The sequence below is a fragment of the Amphiprion ocellaris genome, chromosome 9 (genome assembly GCF_022539595.1).
Source record: "Amphiprion ocellaris isolate individual 3 ecotype Okinawa chromosome 9, ASM2253959v1, whole genome shotgun sequence".
Lineage (NCBI taxonomy): Eukaryota > Metazoa > Chordata > Actinopteri > Pomacentridae > Amphiprion > Amphiprion ocellaris.
The window spans coordinates 18,693,678-18,708,851 of record NC_072774.1 but is presented as its reverse complement, the minus strand read 5'-3'; the positions used below and the strand labels follow the sequence as shown (position 1 = coordinate 18,708,851).

Genomic DNA, 15,174 nt, shown 5'->3' with positions numbered 1-15,174 from the left:
GCACTTAAGACTAGACCTAAAAATGAGGAAGTCAAAAAAATACCAAAAAGAGTATGAGAATGAGAAATAGTAGTTACCAGAAATGGCTGTAAACAAGATCATTTTGTTTTTGTTGGTACCTTGAATATGCTAGAAACGTTTGTATTTACTCAGAAATAATGTCCTCAGAAGAATTTTTGGCTTCGCTGCATAGAATAAATGATTGATTGTACAACTGTGAGGCGTAAATGATTCAAAAAGATAATCAAAGATGTGTTACCAATTAAACTTCTACTAATATCAGAGTAAGTCAGTTGATCATTCCAACAAATGTACTTTCAGTCTTTATTAGTTTTAGTCTTTTATCTATATGAGATATAATCATTAGTCTTACTTTATTTTGACGTCACATTTTACACATTTTGTTGATAGATCTCTCTCTAAACTGTGTTGCATTGATGTAAACACAGTAAAAAGCTTTGGCTGCTTTGTGTCTGGCTTAACTTGCTTCAACTAATTTAAAATCTTAAAACAGAAAAAGCAGGTTTGAACAAGTTTAAGCCATCTAAGATCATCTGCAAAGTCTGTAACAATCTGAAATCCAGTTTGAAATTTCTTCAGCTTATTCCACATCAGTCTCCACAAAACTAAAATTTCTAAATTCCCTCTTGTCTTTCTTTGGTTAACTTTGACTTGTAGAATGACAATCATCTGTGTTGACATAAATTTCTCCCTCTGGTCAAAAATGAATTGATGAATAATAGGCTCTGTAGTTGTAGTTTACAGTTTGTTATTTGTTAAATGGTTGTGGTTAGTGGTTGTTAGTGGCAGCCATCTGTAAACACATCTGATATAAAAACTGGATAATAATTACATCTTTTCTTGTATAATTGCAGATACATTTATCTGCCTTTAAATAAGCTTGCATAAACTCTTCTTTTTTTCATTTGGCCACAGATCCTGTCCTCCTTCGGTTGGAATGTCGCCCAGCTCAACTCAACGTGCATCGTGTGCTGCTTTCTGAGACCCTTTTGCTACTTCACAATGCCAGACAGTTTCTATTTAAGTAATGTTTAGATTCAACAAGCCTGGCAGTAATCATATGTGAGTGTAGCCAGTGAGACTGAACCCAGTTGCCAAATGAATTAGATCATTTGGTAGACTGGAAGCTAAGGAGGCAATCATCATCTAAAAGCTGCCTTTTGTGTTTTCTTGGGTTGTCTTCATCTTATATAACAGTTAGTTTGATGATCTGAAACATTTACATGTGACAAATATGCAAAAATATAAGATTTCTGTAGGGGGAAAACACTTTTTCACAGCAATGTATACAATGTATAAAAAAGGTGACTGAGATTGTGGCTTAGTGTTTTCCATAAATAAGTATGTGCTGCACCTCTGCACCACCTCTCTAAAAGATGAATTCACCCATTGGACTCTTCTGATGTCTCTCTGGCAGAGCTCCCACTGAAACCATGTGAAGACTATAATGATATAATATATCATGTGTGAATGTGTTTTCCAGTATCCTGTGATGTTGTAAACACTAACATTTACAGTTTGGATCACTGATACTAGATTAAATACCTGGCATGTCCAGTGCAATATAAAGCTCTCCATAAGTTTTGAAACACTCCAAGTTTGTTCACCAAACAGCGTTCATCCCAATATCAAAGTAAAGAAATGAAACAGCTTGAGGAATGAATCCAAAATGAATCCAAACACAAAGGTATGAGGTGTAGTTAGTGGCTGACATTGGACAGATTTATGGCAGCATGATGTCAGAGCACATTTTTAAATTATATGGCACAAATCCAGATCTATTAATGAAAATGTTGCTGCTCTGATCAGGCAGAATCTCCCCTGGAGTCTCAACACTGCTGCTGGTGGAACAGAGCCAGCAGATGGATGATACAGAGTTTGAGCTGAGCCTCTGTGGACACTGTAGAGGTTCAGGTGAAGGTGTTTTGCACAAAGGCAGACCTGAAAGACAGAAGTGGAATGAATAAAGAAGAGCAACCAGGGAATGATCGCTTCAGGAAACATAAGCGGAAAGTACTCTGATGAAGTATTGTGGCACTGGAATTGTGAATGTTGGAACATTCATAAAAGATATTTAGGTCAACGCAGATGATTTAGTGATTCTTAATTCTACAAGTCAAAGGTCAACAAAGAAAGATAAGAAGGAAGTTTGAGTTTGAAGATGACAACTATTTGTATGCTGAAATTGAATCAGAAATCTTAAACTCTGCAACACTAAAGTCTTTCACAAGGTTTTTTCTTTACATATCATGCTGTTTAGGCGTGTCTTGAACAACAGAGACAGATTAAATTTGCCAAAAACATTAAAATTCCAGAAGCCAGTATTTCCCAGCAGAGCATTGCAATGTGGAAAAGTACAACCAATGTTATCCACTTTGTAGACCTGCCAGAGGCTTTAATGTTGTGGCAGATAGAAAAACTATGGATGTCTGGAAACCAAGTAACAAATGTACCTGATTTTCTATCTTTTAAACACATATCCTACAATATTAGTTTGTGGTTTGATTATATATCAGCTTCTTTATAGGATTTGTTCAATATTATACGGTGTTTCAGATTATATTTAGCAAATATCATAAACGTTGCAACTGTGCAGTCTCTGGCTCAGTTACTATTTAACACTTACTATTGAACACACTCCCACCTAGTGTCAATTTGTCAGATAACCCTAATGAGAATAACTTCCATAAATTTCCTTCTTTATCAAACGGTGTGAAAATGACAGCGGAGAGGTGTGGAGACTGACCTGGAATCAACTGAAGAAGGTTCAAACAGGACTTCAGATTATTCCAGACTTTGCAGATGATTTTACATGACCTTAACTTACTCAAACCTGCTTTTTCTATTCTTAGATGTTAAATTAGTTGAAACAAATGAAGCCAGACAGTTTAGTTCAACAGCCAAAGCAGCCAAAGTTTTTGGTCAGTGTTCACATTAATGCAACACAGTTTAGGCATGGATTAATCAATAAAATGTGTAAAATCTGAGAATTTCAGAGTCAAAGAAAATAATGATTAAAACCATCAAAGACTAATGATTATATCTCATATACATTAAAGACTAAAACTAATTAAGAATGAGGGTAGAATTTACTGGAGTGATAAACTCTCTTTCTCTGACATGAGTAGAAATTTCATTTGGATACATATCTTTGATGATCAGTTTTTAAAATTATTTATACTTCACAGCTGTACAGTCATTCATTTGGTGCATGCAGTCAAGTCAAAGATTCTTCTTGGAATATTACAGAGTAAATACAAATACTTTAAGCGTGGGGAAAGGTGATCTTGCTTACAGCCATTTCTGGCAGCAACTATCTCTCATTCTCACACTCATTGTGACATACCTGTGACTTCCTCATTTTTAGGTCTAGTCTTAAGTAATTCTTTAAATGTAACTTCACTTCTGAAGAACTTGACTCCACTGTAGACTTCATGAAAAATGTGAGTCATCATTTCTTCAATATTGCACAACTGAGAATCTGATGTTTAATATGTCATAAAAAAAATAGTTGATTAATGATAATATTTACAAAGCATGAAGTTAACGGTAAAATTGTCAGTTTGTCATTGCAGAAATGGGAGATATTTTTGTCTTTTTAATACCATCAAGCTGTCAGTCCATTGTGTTTTATAGACTGTTGAGTGTTGCTTTGTCTAATTCTGAACGTGAAATACATAGTTTAAAAATATGATAGTTAAATTAATGTAATTTTAGAAAAAAGCAGTGTACTTTTGCTTTGCATAATATTCCCACTATAATTTTGGAGAGCTGAATATTGTTTTCTGCAGTGAGATTTTATGGCAACGTTAACTTTGTACCAAGGTTCCATGATCACAGTTACTTCAGCACTGTGTCACAGTCTTTCAATTTGAACAATTTTATTTAACGGATACATTTACGTTTAGAAACAGGTCATGTCAAAAGCAATTATTATCCTCAGTTTTCTCAGCTGAGTAAAAGATATGCTTTCACGACTAAAAGAATCTTGAGATTCAGTTGAGTTTTGACAAAATAACTGAAATAATAATTTGTGTGACTATATTTTATTTAAAAATAACAGTTACTAAAGCAGACTTTTTGTTTTCACTTGTAATGTTAAAGAATTAGCCATTACAAAAGATTTCCAGATGAAATTCTTAAAATATGTCAGGATCCCTGCCCCAGCCCCTGATTGGCTGCAGTCTCTGCTCCTCCTTCCCCTCTCTCCCTGTCTTAGTAAGCTGCTGAATAATCATCAGCAAGTTCACCAACCAGAGCAGAGGCTGCCTCACCTGCCACCGATCAACACTCCTCTCAGTAAAAGTCACACTTTGCTCTCTGCCAGATTATCATCTTCTACACCTCCGACTGCCTGCCTCTCTGTTAGTAACCTTCAGCCATCTGCTTCACCTGCCTGCCTCCATATTTCACACACTCATTGCTTGCTGCCACATGGACTCCTGCTTGTCCCTTCCCAACCCCATCTTACCAGCTCAGTTCCCTTGTCAGCTGTTCAGTTGCTTCTTCTGTCTCCTTGTTAATAGATTTCTTGTAGTTTCCTACCCTTGTCATTCTTGCTTATGGTTAACTTGGCTTTGTCTAGCTCCTCTGTCTATTGTGTCAACCTAGTAATCTTTAGTTTGTGTCTTTGTTACTTGTGTTTAGCGTCAGCCCTTTGTATCCTGTGAGTTAGTTTATGTTGGTGTTCTGTGTTGAGCTGCTTCAGTTCACTGTTCCTCATTTAGTTTGTTTGTTTAGTTCCTTCCACTCACCTACTTCCCTGGGTCGCTTTGTGTCCTTATGTCTGCACCTTTATTTCACCTCATATATTCTTGTGAATAAATACCGTTGCACCAAACCTCTGGTATCATCTCTCTTGAGATTCATGTCTGTTTGATGTAGGGAAATACTTGTAAGTATGCATCTACAAGGTTTTTGTACTGAAGGCTGTCATCAGTCCCTGATAAATATGTCACAGTTAATCATCATATTGGGGTTTGGGCATTTTTTGAATAGTGCAACAAAAACACATTGGAAGAATTAACTTTCACCATAAACACTAGCATTGTTTGCTACTGGTACTTTATAATGTTTCTGGACAACCATTTTCCTGAACTGTGATTACAGCACAGATGATCTAAATAAATCAGTCCTACAACCCACCTCAAAACAATCATAACTAAACAACTGAAATCAAAATCAGTTGCTGAAACCACGTCACTCATAATGCAACAGCAGATCTCAAAGAAAGAGGTCTAAAATTGATTGTCTGCGTGTTCCAAATGATGGCCTCTTTGTTTGAGCTTGTGTTGTCGTCATAACTCCAAGTAAATGTAGGCTGCATTTTGCATTTTTGTTAATATTAACCAACAGCTTCCTGTTCTGCAGAGGATGAGTAGAGTGTGTCACAGAGCTTGAGTAGGACTTGATGTTTCCAGCTTAGAACTTTTTATATCAGCTCAACCTTGACCTGAAAAGTTTTGAAGAAAGCCACAGAAAAGAATTTCAGTTGTTGGTTCTTTATTCCTTGACATTTGGGACATCTTCTACTGTTAGGTGAGTAAATAACTCAGGTTCACCTTATCAAACCAATCCTTTTTGCTACTGAAATTTCACATCTGATGCTTGGAATTGGAGCCAGATTGCTGAATATGACTCTTTTGTTTTGGCACAGGGCAGTGATCAGAGTCGTTCTTCTAACTTTATCTATTTTCATATATAACAGAGATGGGAAAGATAACTATGATATCAACAGTGTCTGTTGTATTGCTGATTAAACATCCTTGAGATTCCAATTTGACTTAATTCATATCAAATGTCTCTGACCAGATATTGTTTCATACAAGTCACTTTGAATTAACTAGCTTCATGCAACACTAACAGTGTCCAACCCTCCACCTCTGCTTAACCAACAGTTCATCCTCCTTTTTCCTCTTCCCTGTATACTGGCATGAGTGAGGTGTGTGTGTCCCTCATAGCAGCCATCATCAGACTGTCCTCATTCCCTATTGGCATTGGCTTCTTCTTTGTGAAGATAAAAGATGGCTCCCTCTGACATAGTATAGATTTTGTGGACTAAACAACATCACACTAACAACATTGTTGGATAAAAGCAGTGTATTTTTTGCATAATATTCCCACTATCACTTTGTAGAGCTGAAAATTGATCTCTGCAGTGAGATTATATGGCAACATTAACTTTGTACCAACTTACCATGATCACAGTTACTTCACACTCTTTGTCTTTCTTTTAAATTTCAACGTTTTAATTTAATGGATACATTTATGTTGAGAAACAGTTCATTTGAAAAGCAATTACATTTCTCTGTTTCCTCAACTGAGTTAAAGATATGTGCTTTCAAGATTAAAAAAAATCTTGAGATTCAGTTGAAGGTATTAACAAAATACCTGAAATGATCATTTTTGCGACTTTTCATTTTATAAAAAATAAAAGTGACAAGAGCAGACTTTATTTCACTTGTAAAGTTTAGCGATTAGTCATGACAAAAGGTTTCCTGGTCAAGTTCTCAAAATATCACATTTAAAACTGTTTAAAGGAAGAAATGTATCAAAAAAATGTCAACTGTTTCTTTTTTAAACTCCATAATGTTTTATTTTCTCCAGACAAACAACGATGTTTGGAGCTTTGACTTTCCTTCTCATTGGCTCTCTGCTGCAGGGTGAGTTCAAGTCCATTAACATCTGGGTTTGGATAAAGATTATTGAAAGTTCTAATAATAATCAAATGGTTCTAATTTAAAATATTCATACTTTGGTATCTCAGTATATGTGATAACATCCTTCAGAATAAGAGATGCAGTCAAACTAATAAACTCTCTGGCCGGCCTTTTCTTAAAAAAATTAACAGTAATATATTCTTTCTAAGGGTCTAACAAAAACTCTGAAATCATTAAACAATAATCGTTTTGGAGAAAGGCAGCAGATCACTGAAACCACAATAATACTGTTTCCTTTCCTTCTTTAAACAGTTGTATTTTGTATTTCAGGTGTCCTGTGTGGAGATTGGAGGGTCATTGTGCCGCAGAAAGTAGAAGTTGTGAAAGGATCCTGTGTGACCATCCCCTGCTCCTTTGATGTACCTGATGAATATGTACAATATCTAAATAGCGAGTGTAGAGCAATATGGATCAAGAAAGATAGCCGTCCATGGATTACTCTGACTCAAGCAATGACAGGAGACTTAACAAACAAAGACTGCACCTCAACCTTCAATAATATGATTGCTGAAAACAGCCATCAGTATTACTTCAGACTGGATTGTTCAGAACCACTGCTATATAATTTTGCAGATCGTCATGTGAATTTGGTCGTCACAGGTAGGTTCTTATATCCATATTCAGATCATTCATAGACAAAATATGCTTGCAGATGTGCCTTGATCTAGATTTAAATTTACTGCATTTCACAAATCACAATAAAAATCTGAAAGAAAGTGTTGTTCATTCATTGTCTAATCTAAATGTACCTTCCAACCAGATGATCCTCCTGCACCAAACCTGACTCTGTCTCCTCTGGAGGTGAAGGAGGGATCCTCAGTGAGTCTGACATGCTCTGCTCCAGCTCCCTGTCAGACTCTTCCTCCAACTCTGACATGGACCCCCAGTCTGGGTGACGTTCAAGAGCAACTGCAGGAGAATGTGGACAAAACTAAAGTCAAGAGGTCTGTCCTGACCTTCACTGCTTCTCACCTCCATCATGGACAGATTATCTCCTGCACTGTGGTCTACAAGAAACAAGATGGCAGCAGAGATGCATCTGAGAGAAGGAGTTTAACAGCTGCTGTTTCCTGTGAGTCAATTGGTCCACTGATAAAACCTGAACATTAACATTAACCAAACCAGATCCACTGACTTAGTAACAGTTATTGAATGACTTTATTATTCCATTACAAGAAAGACAATAGTCAGCAATTTTAATATTCATATTAATCTATTAATCATGGCACATTTTTCCTATTCTGAAAAAATGAGGAAATGTTACACTTCAAAACAGTTTAATCTAATATTTTTGGCAGTTGATAGTGCATTAGACCATACAGGTTATTTGGGAATAAATGCATTTAAAACACTGAGGTCACTTCAGTCAGCAGTTATTTATTCTACAAGGCTACAGATGATCATGCAGTTGGACGTCTGAGCAACAGGCAAGTAGTTGTTCAGTGTATGCATTAAACTTGTCTGTTTTACACATCCTGACTAGACAGTAACTTCAAGATTGAAATCATCAACCCTCAAATTTCTATACTATATATTCAGAATAGTTAAATAATTGGGCAAATCCATACTTTTTCTGTTAGCACCTTCAATCTGTGGTTGACACAATCCAAATATTAGGCCTCATGATAAAGAATGTAACATACAAATATGTATGTATATATATATATATATATATATATATATATATATATATATATATATATATATATATATATATATATATATATATATATATATATATATATATATATATATATATATATATATATATATATATGTAAATTATGTTGGAGTTGGATGTTCTGATTTGAGACAAATAGATGTATGTATGTATGTATCACAGAACTTAAAACACTTATGTTTAAGAAGTCATAATGATGACTAAAAACATTTATGTTTCAAACGACACAATTTAAAAGGCATTTCCCCCTACAATCTAGGTATTTCATTTCTCATTTAAGCAACCTTTTTAAAAAAAAATCTATTTCTGAATCCATTCATTTTTTATTTACCTTCTCTCTAACTGCTGGGGGGGAATTTTTTATCATAAAAAATTCTTTTGAAATCGGGAAATGCTAGTAACCATGCATCTACTAGGCAGTCCCTCCAGGAAAAAAATGCATTTGTTTCAGCTTTTAGCTTCAAAATTGTAATTTACAATATTTATTCCGAAATTAATTCTTTAACGCTCCAACCCATTTACACAAAAGCTGGCATCCCATGGTGGAAATCAGCAGCAGCCAGATACTGGTTTAACATGAAGTGGCTGGTAGATTTAAGGCACAAAATGATAATTTATTATTGAATGAATCACATTTGGACATAACTGTCAGTGGCTTAAAAAGTTAATTTCACTTCCTGGCACACACGCACTCACGGCTTGTCACGTCAGTTAACAAGAAAAGCATTCAGAGAGTGCAGTACTCCACCAAGACTGTTCATTACCTGACCCTGCGCTGAGCACAGGTGTGTGTTATGCATGTGTACATACCGAATCACGTGACCTAAATATGCAGCGGGCGATGGGAATTGATGGGACTCAGTAGACCAACCATCACAGATGATCTTAATAAATCAATCCCACTAATAAAATGCATCTCAAACCAATCATACCTAAACAATCAGACAAAAAGAAGAAGATCCTCAAAATACATAATTGATTACAATATTTATCAGTAACAAAACTCCCAGTTGCACATCAGCTTGAACATATTGCATGAGATCAAAAAATGAATCAGACATGCAGTAGAAATGCCAAGACAGCAGGAAGGAACTACACCTGCCACAGAGCTACTAAAGGTCAGGATACTTTAAAACTGATATGTTTTAAATAATTTACACATCTAAAATTAACTGTTCTATGCCAATTTGAAAATAGGCATAGAGCTGGGCATTTAGTCATCAGTAACACATCCATGTTTTTTTCCTGTTAGCAGCTTCAATAAGTGGTTGACACAATCCAAATATTAGGCCTCATGATAAAGAATGTAACACCCAATTATATACCAATAATGTGTATGTTTTGTTTGCTTATTTTTCAGATTCCCCTAAAGACACCACAGTGTCAGTCAGTCCCTCTGGTCCAGTCCAACAGAGCAGTAATGTGACTCTGACATGCACAAGTAATGCAAACCCAGCAGTAAAGAGCTTCACCTGGTACAGAGATGATGGAAACCAGGAGACTGTCATTGGAACCAAAGCCGTTTTAAACATTCAAGCATCTAAAGTCAGTCGGCCGCTTTTCTGTGAGGCTGCAAATGGTGTTGGAGTTGGACGTTCCAACCTGAGTCAGATAGATGTTCAGTGTATGTATCACATAACTAAAAACACTTATGTTTAAGAAGACACAATGATGTTGTAACCAGCTTGTTTTTTTTTTAAATTTCTGTGATCTAGTTGTTGTTTTTTTAGTCATTTAAACAATCCGAGGTAAATGAAAACCTGTCAGAAAAATCAATGACACATTAGCTTGAACATTCAATTCAATTCTGTTTTTTATATATTGTGCCAATTCACAACATATTTTATCTCATAGTACTTAACTTAGTAAGGTGAAGACCATACAGATTTTAAACAGAGAACCCAACAATCCAGCGTTGCATTTGGATCCCCTATGAATAAGCAATCGTCAACAATGGGAAGGAACCAACCAACCAAAAATAATTACAAGTCATCCAGGCCTTTATGTCTCCAAGATATGCCTGGAGTTTGACTAACTGACTGGTTTCATTTCATTTGGCTTTACAGATAACTACAACGGGGTGTCATCTGCCAAACTAATACTGTTGCCTCAGGGCAACATGTACAAAATAAATAGTACTAATAATCGAACTTCAGCGAATTACATTGACTCTTTTGCCTACTTCGTTTGCAGTTCCTCCACAGATCCTGCCATCATCTGATTGCACCACAACTGCAGGCCAGGTCAACTGTTCCTGTGAGACTGTGGGAAATCCTTTTCCTACTTTACACTGGTCTTTGGATGGTCAGCCTGTCAGTCAGTCTGACAAGTTTGTGATCAGCAGTGAGCGTCTACATAATGACAAAGTTCTGAGGAGCTTCATCACTGTGACTCAACCACAAGAGATGAATCGTTCCACCTTGATCTGCCACAGCTTTAATTCTCTTGGATCTGCCAGTCATGGATTTTTCCTTGAGGGCCAAGTATCTGCTGAAAGTCATGGTTTGTTTTACATGTATTTTGTTTTATATGTATTTCTTGTAATAGTTAGCTGGAAGCTGTCAGTTACCTCACAATAACTGTTATGTTTCCTCACAATAAGTTGGTTCAGTCTGTAGATCCCTATCCATAGAATCAAAATCTACAAACTGACCATAGTGCAACACTCTGCAGAGTACCATCGTCACAAACCTAATGTACCATCTTATATGCAGACCAAAGTAATTGAACATCACTGCATAAAATAATATACTGGAGAACTTTCTTACTACAAAAAAACGAGAAAACAAATGAAGAAAAAGAAACAACACCTTCTACTCACATACACCTCTTGTCTTGAGGGAAAAAAAGGTAGTAATAACAAGATAAGAATTTGTAATATGTTTATACTAATTTATGCAGGCTATCCAGACTCAGAAAGTATACGTCTGAATTATATTCTCATCTTAATCTTCAATTTTGTGTTCTAGATCGATTGCTGATGCCACTGTTCATCTCCACAACTGCCCTTTTGTTCACACTTGTGTGTGTTCTGCTGTGTGTTATCAGGTTAGTTAACAGCTTTATGAGATTAGAATGAAAACTACCACTACTTTTTGAGTCATCTCACTATAATATGTTGTGACTCAGTCTGCCTGCCAAGGGCCAGTGATGATCAGGCAGCTTTGTCACATACATTGTCAAAAATCAATTCTGGATCAGAACTTGGAGTCTTCAAGACGTTTTCGAGAAAGAGTCTTCAAGCAGTCTTCAGAGTCTGATGCGAATAATGTTTATTCAATACAGAGGCTGTAAGAACAATCATGAGCAACTGACTGTGTAGTCAGTTAAAATCGAGATTTTAACTGACTACACAAAGCGTTACATCATCTTTTATACTTATGCAAATTCCTTCTAAACACACCTCTTCCGTTCTGGAAAGCCACAACCCATCGTCTTAAGACCCAATCAGGATGCCCATGAAGTAATCGTATCCAAAGTTGGACCCCCTCCTCTCTTTTATTTCTGCTAGGTTCGCATTATTTCTGCTTAGCCCAGCGTGCCCTAAGTTTCAACTCACGAGCGCAGACGTACAGAGGACGTGAGCTTCCTGTCTTATGCCTTATATGGGCTTCCATGGGCTTCCATAGGATTCCGCTGGGTTGCCGCTTTCCACAGGATTATTTAATGCACTCATAACTTCAGTTGACCTGCTGGGTCTCCCCATCTTATCTTTGTTAGCTCTTAAATTTGATTCACACATCCTATTTGTCTAATTTTATCATTTGTTCAATCTTAAAATGCCACAACAAGAAGTTCATTGATTTTTAGTACTGAATTTAAGTCAACATATTGTGACTTTTCTGACAAAAAAAAATTATATATAAACAATCACAATCTGCACAAACTTAATATTTAGCACAGGAAATAAATCATGTAATGTCTTTAACAGCCAATTAAGAAGAGAACATAAACTTACTTCAGTTGAGATGATCAGTCACCTGATTCATTAATTAAGCTACAACAGTTGAACCCTGTTATACACATCAAGTTCAAATAGTCAAAGCTGAAACTAAAGGCTGACCATTATCTGTGCAAACAAGTCCAAACCATTATAAACAAGAAAAGCACTCAGAGAGCCTTGTGCATTTCTGATGGATTAGTCCCGATAAGTCCGCAGCGTTCAATTTGTAGTAGGATCGCAATCATGTGATCGTCAGCCGGCAGCTGACATAGTGTTCACTTGTTGTCATAGTTACAGTGACGCCGTGACGCTCTCTCAAAATGATACAGAAATCTTTAACAAATCTGCGGATCCAGACTATGAGTGACATCACTGCCAAAATCTAATGAGGTGGTCCTTGTGTCATTTCTGACCTTTCTTGAAAATGTCATCCAAATCCATTGCTCTGTTTTTGGGTAATATTGCTAACAGGCTAACAGACAGACAAACGTTCGCCGATCGTCACATAACTCTACCATTCCTTGGCGGAGTAACAATGCTGTTGTGTGTAAAGCAGCCACCACGATAGCTGCCACAATTGTAGACGCCAGGTAACACTAAGTGAAGTGTGCCCTCAGTTTAGGAAAGAGTGAAGGTTCAGATGACAACTATTCACACTTTATAGTATGCCACCTAATAAAGAAGGGAGAATAACAGCCCTCTTACACCTGGCAGAACTACTTATTCTGCTACACAATCACTTATTTGAAGTTATAATTTCCTTAATTTCTTTGATTAATTGACGTTGCTTGTTAGAAATCATTGTTAGTAAATTTTTGCCTTCTCTGTGATTTCATCCTGTGGACAAACAAATGAGCAGTGAGAAAACCAATGTGAATCACATAAACCCATTGATGCTGCATGTTCTATTGTATTTTTCAGGGCTCTGAAGAATCGCCAAAACCCTAACAGTCACCTCACAGAGGAAATCAACCAAATTGCGAAGAGACAACATGTAACAACAGAGGCAAATGAGGTACTTTGACTCAAAACGTTATAATTAAACAGGGATTGGTACATCATGTGTTCCACTGATGTTTTCTGTTTGATTGTAGGTACCCAACACAGAAGAACACATTTATGTCAACACTGAACGCCAGCCAAACGCCAATGACCTTCCAACTGTGTCTGAGCCAGACAGCAAAACTGGGCCAAGCTCTGGGCCAAACAATGCAGAAAGAGTAGGTAAAAGCTCAGAGAAGAATGATGAGGAGAGCAATGTCGTTTACTCTACCGTGTCTTGGAAGAGCAAGAACAAGAAGGGAGCAGATTCTGCAAACATGAATCCATCTGGTGGTTCCTGTCTGGAGGAGGAGAAGTCAATGGTGGGGGGTGTTGGCAGAAATTTTATGAGCAATGCACTGGAGATGGGAAACCTGTATGATGAAGTGGGGCCTAGAAATGTGAGGAAGGAAGCAGAGTGTGAATATGCTCAGGTTAAAATGAAAGGCAAGAGAGCAAAGAAAAAATAGATGATGTTTTGCCCTGTTGGAAATTCCTGTCTTGCTCTCTTATGTGTTTGTTTTTGGTGCAACTTATCAAATATGGAAATTTATGGAATGTTGGCCTTTCCTGTACAAATGTAGGGAAAAAATTGCAATCTGATTGATATCATATTTTTTGTTCATAGAACTGAAAGTTTTTACTCCAAACATATACTAGATCCACATATTGGCTCTTACTGATCTCTAATAATTTGTATCGGCCCTGAAAGAAATGTATCATCTGATTTCTAATTTTTAAAAATTTTGTCTGATTTTGATGTTTTGTTACAGAGAAGAATTTTGTAATATTGTAAAAACACAAAAATTGTAATAATATTCAACAGTTTTCACAATTTGTACTGTGTCAACATAAAATATGAAATGCTGTATATTTATATAGCTTCTTACTGAAATGCCCACGTTGGTCACATATAAATTGCAAAAACTCATGCTATCTTATTTTTATTTGTTAGTGTGGTATATACTGTTTAATGACTTATTTTGGCATATGTTTTTGTGGAAACTGCAGTGGTTGTAACTATATTGAGGAAGGTGATACAGAATGTCTTTCCCCCCAAAGTAACAGTCTCTAGAGTTTTTCCTTATGTCTCGAGTTGCATGAGTTTATTCATTAAAGAGCTTTTTGTCAAAACAGACGTTTTTGCGTGCATTCCAATATAATCATCATTCATGTTATGTGAGAAGTGTTATGATCCTGCTCCAGCCTCTGCCCTTCTTCCTCCTTTTCTCTTTTTCCTTCTTTCTCCCATTGTTCCTCATCTGTTTGTTTTGACCTGTCTCTCTCTCTGGCTCCTTCTGTCTGTCATCTCTCCCTCCTGTCTTCCTGCTTCACCTGCCTGCACTCTGTTTTGCTGATTACTGCAATGAGTGTCACCTGCAGTAATTAGTTCACACCATTCACCTGTTCTCTACCTCACCTCCACCTATTTAAGCTCTGTCCTTTCATTCACTCCCTGCTGGATCATAGATTCACATTCCCTTCTTAGATTCGGTTGCCCTCTGAGATTCAGTTTCCACATGGACTTTGCTTCCCCACCTTTGGACTCCGTTTTACCCCCTCCTGGATTTTCCCCACATGGACTCAGTTCTACCAGATTCTCACCAGCCCTGCTTCAGTCTCCAGCCTGTTTTTCCTGCCTCGCCTCCGTCTGCCCCTGGATTCCCTCAGCCAGTCTTCCCCCTCTGTTGCCAGTTCCCCCGTCTTGTGAGTATCCCTCTTTAGCTTAGTATTGTTTATTCCCTTTAGTTTTGTAGACATCCATTTTT

General features: G+C 36.8%; 1 protein-coding gene across 1 annotated transcript; it reads left to right on the top strand.

Moving 5' to 3' along the window:
* The first annotated feature begins 6,575 nt into the window (after positions 1 to 6,575).
* On the top strand, positions 6,576 to 14,533 carry LOC111572505 (B-cell receptor CD22). Its single transcript, XM_023276197.3, has 8 exons — positions 6,576 to 6,683; positions 7,011 to 7,340; positions 7,501 to 7,812; positions 9,782 to 10,045; positions 10,615 to 10,923; positions 11,391 to 11,469; positions 13,286 to 13,379; positions 13,459 to 14,533. Exons 1-8 carry the CDS (start codon positions 6,638 to 6,640, stop codon positions 13,873 to 13,875), a joined length of 1,851 nt encoding a protein of 616 aa, XP_023131965.2. The 5' UTR covers positions 6,576 to 6,637; the 3' UTR covers positions 13,876 to 14,533.
* Positions 14,534 to 15,174: the final 641 nt, after the last annotated feature.

Excerpts from the sequence above, each read along its gene's own strand:
- LOC111572505 (XM_023276197.3), top strand. The coding sequence starts at position 6,638 with ATGTTTGGAGCTTTGACTTTCCTTCTCATTGGCTCTCTGCTGCAGG. Across the intron at positions 7,341-7,500 it reads TGTGAATTTGGTCGTCACAG|ATGATCCTCCTGCACCAAAC; the intron begins GTAGGTTCTTAT and ends CCTTCCAACCAG. Across the intron at positions 13,380-13,458 it reads TAACAACAGAGGCAAATGAG|GTACCCAACACAGAAGAACA; the intron begins GTACTTTGACTC and ends GTTTGATTGTAG.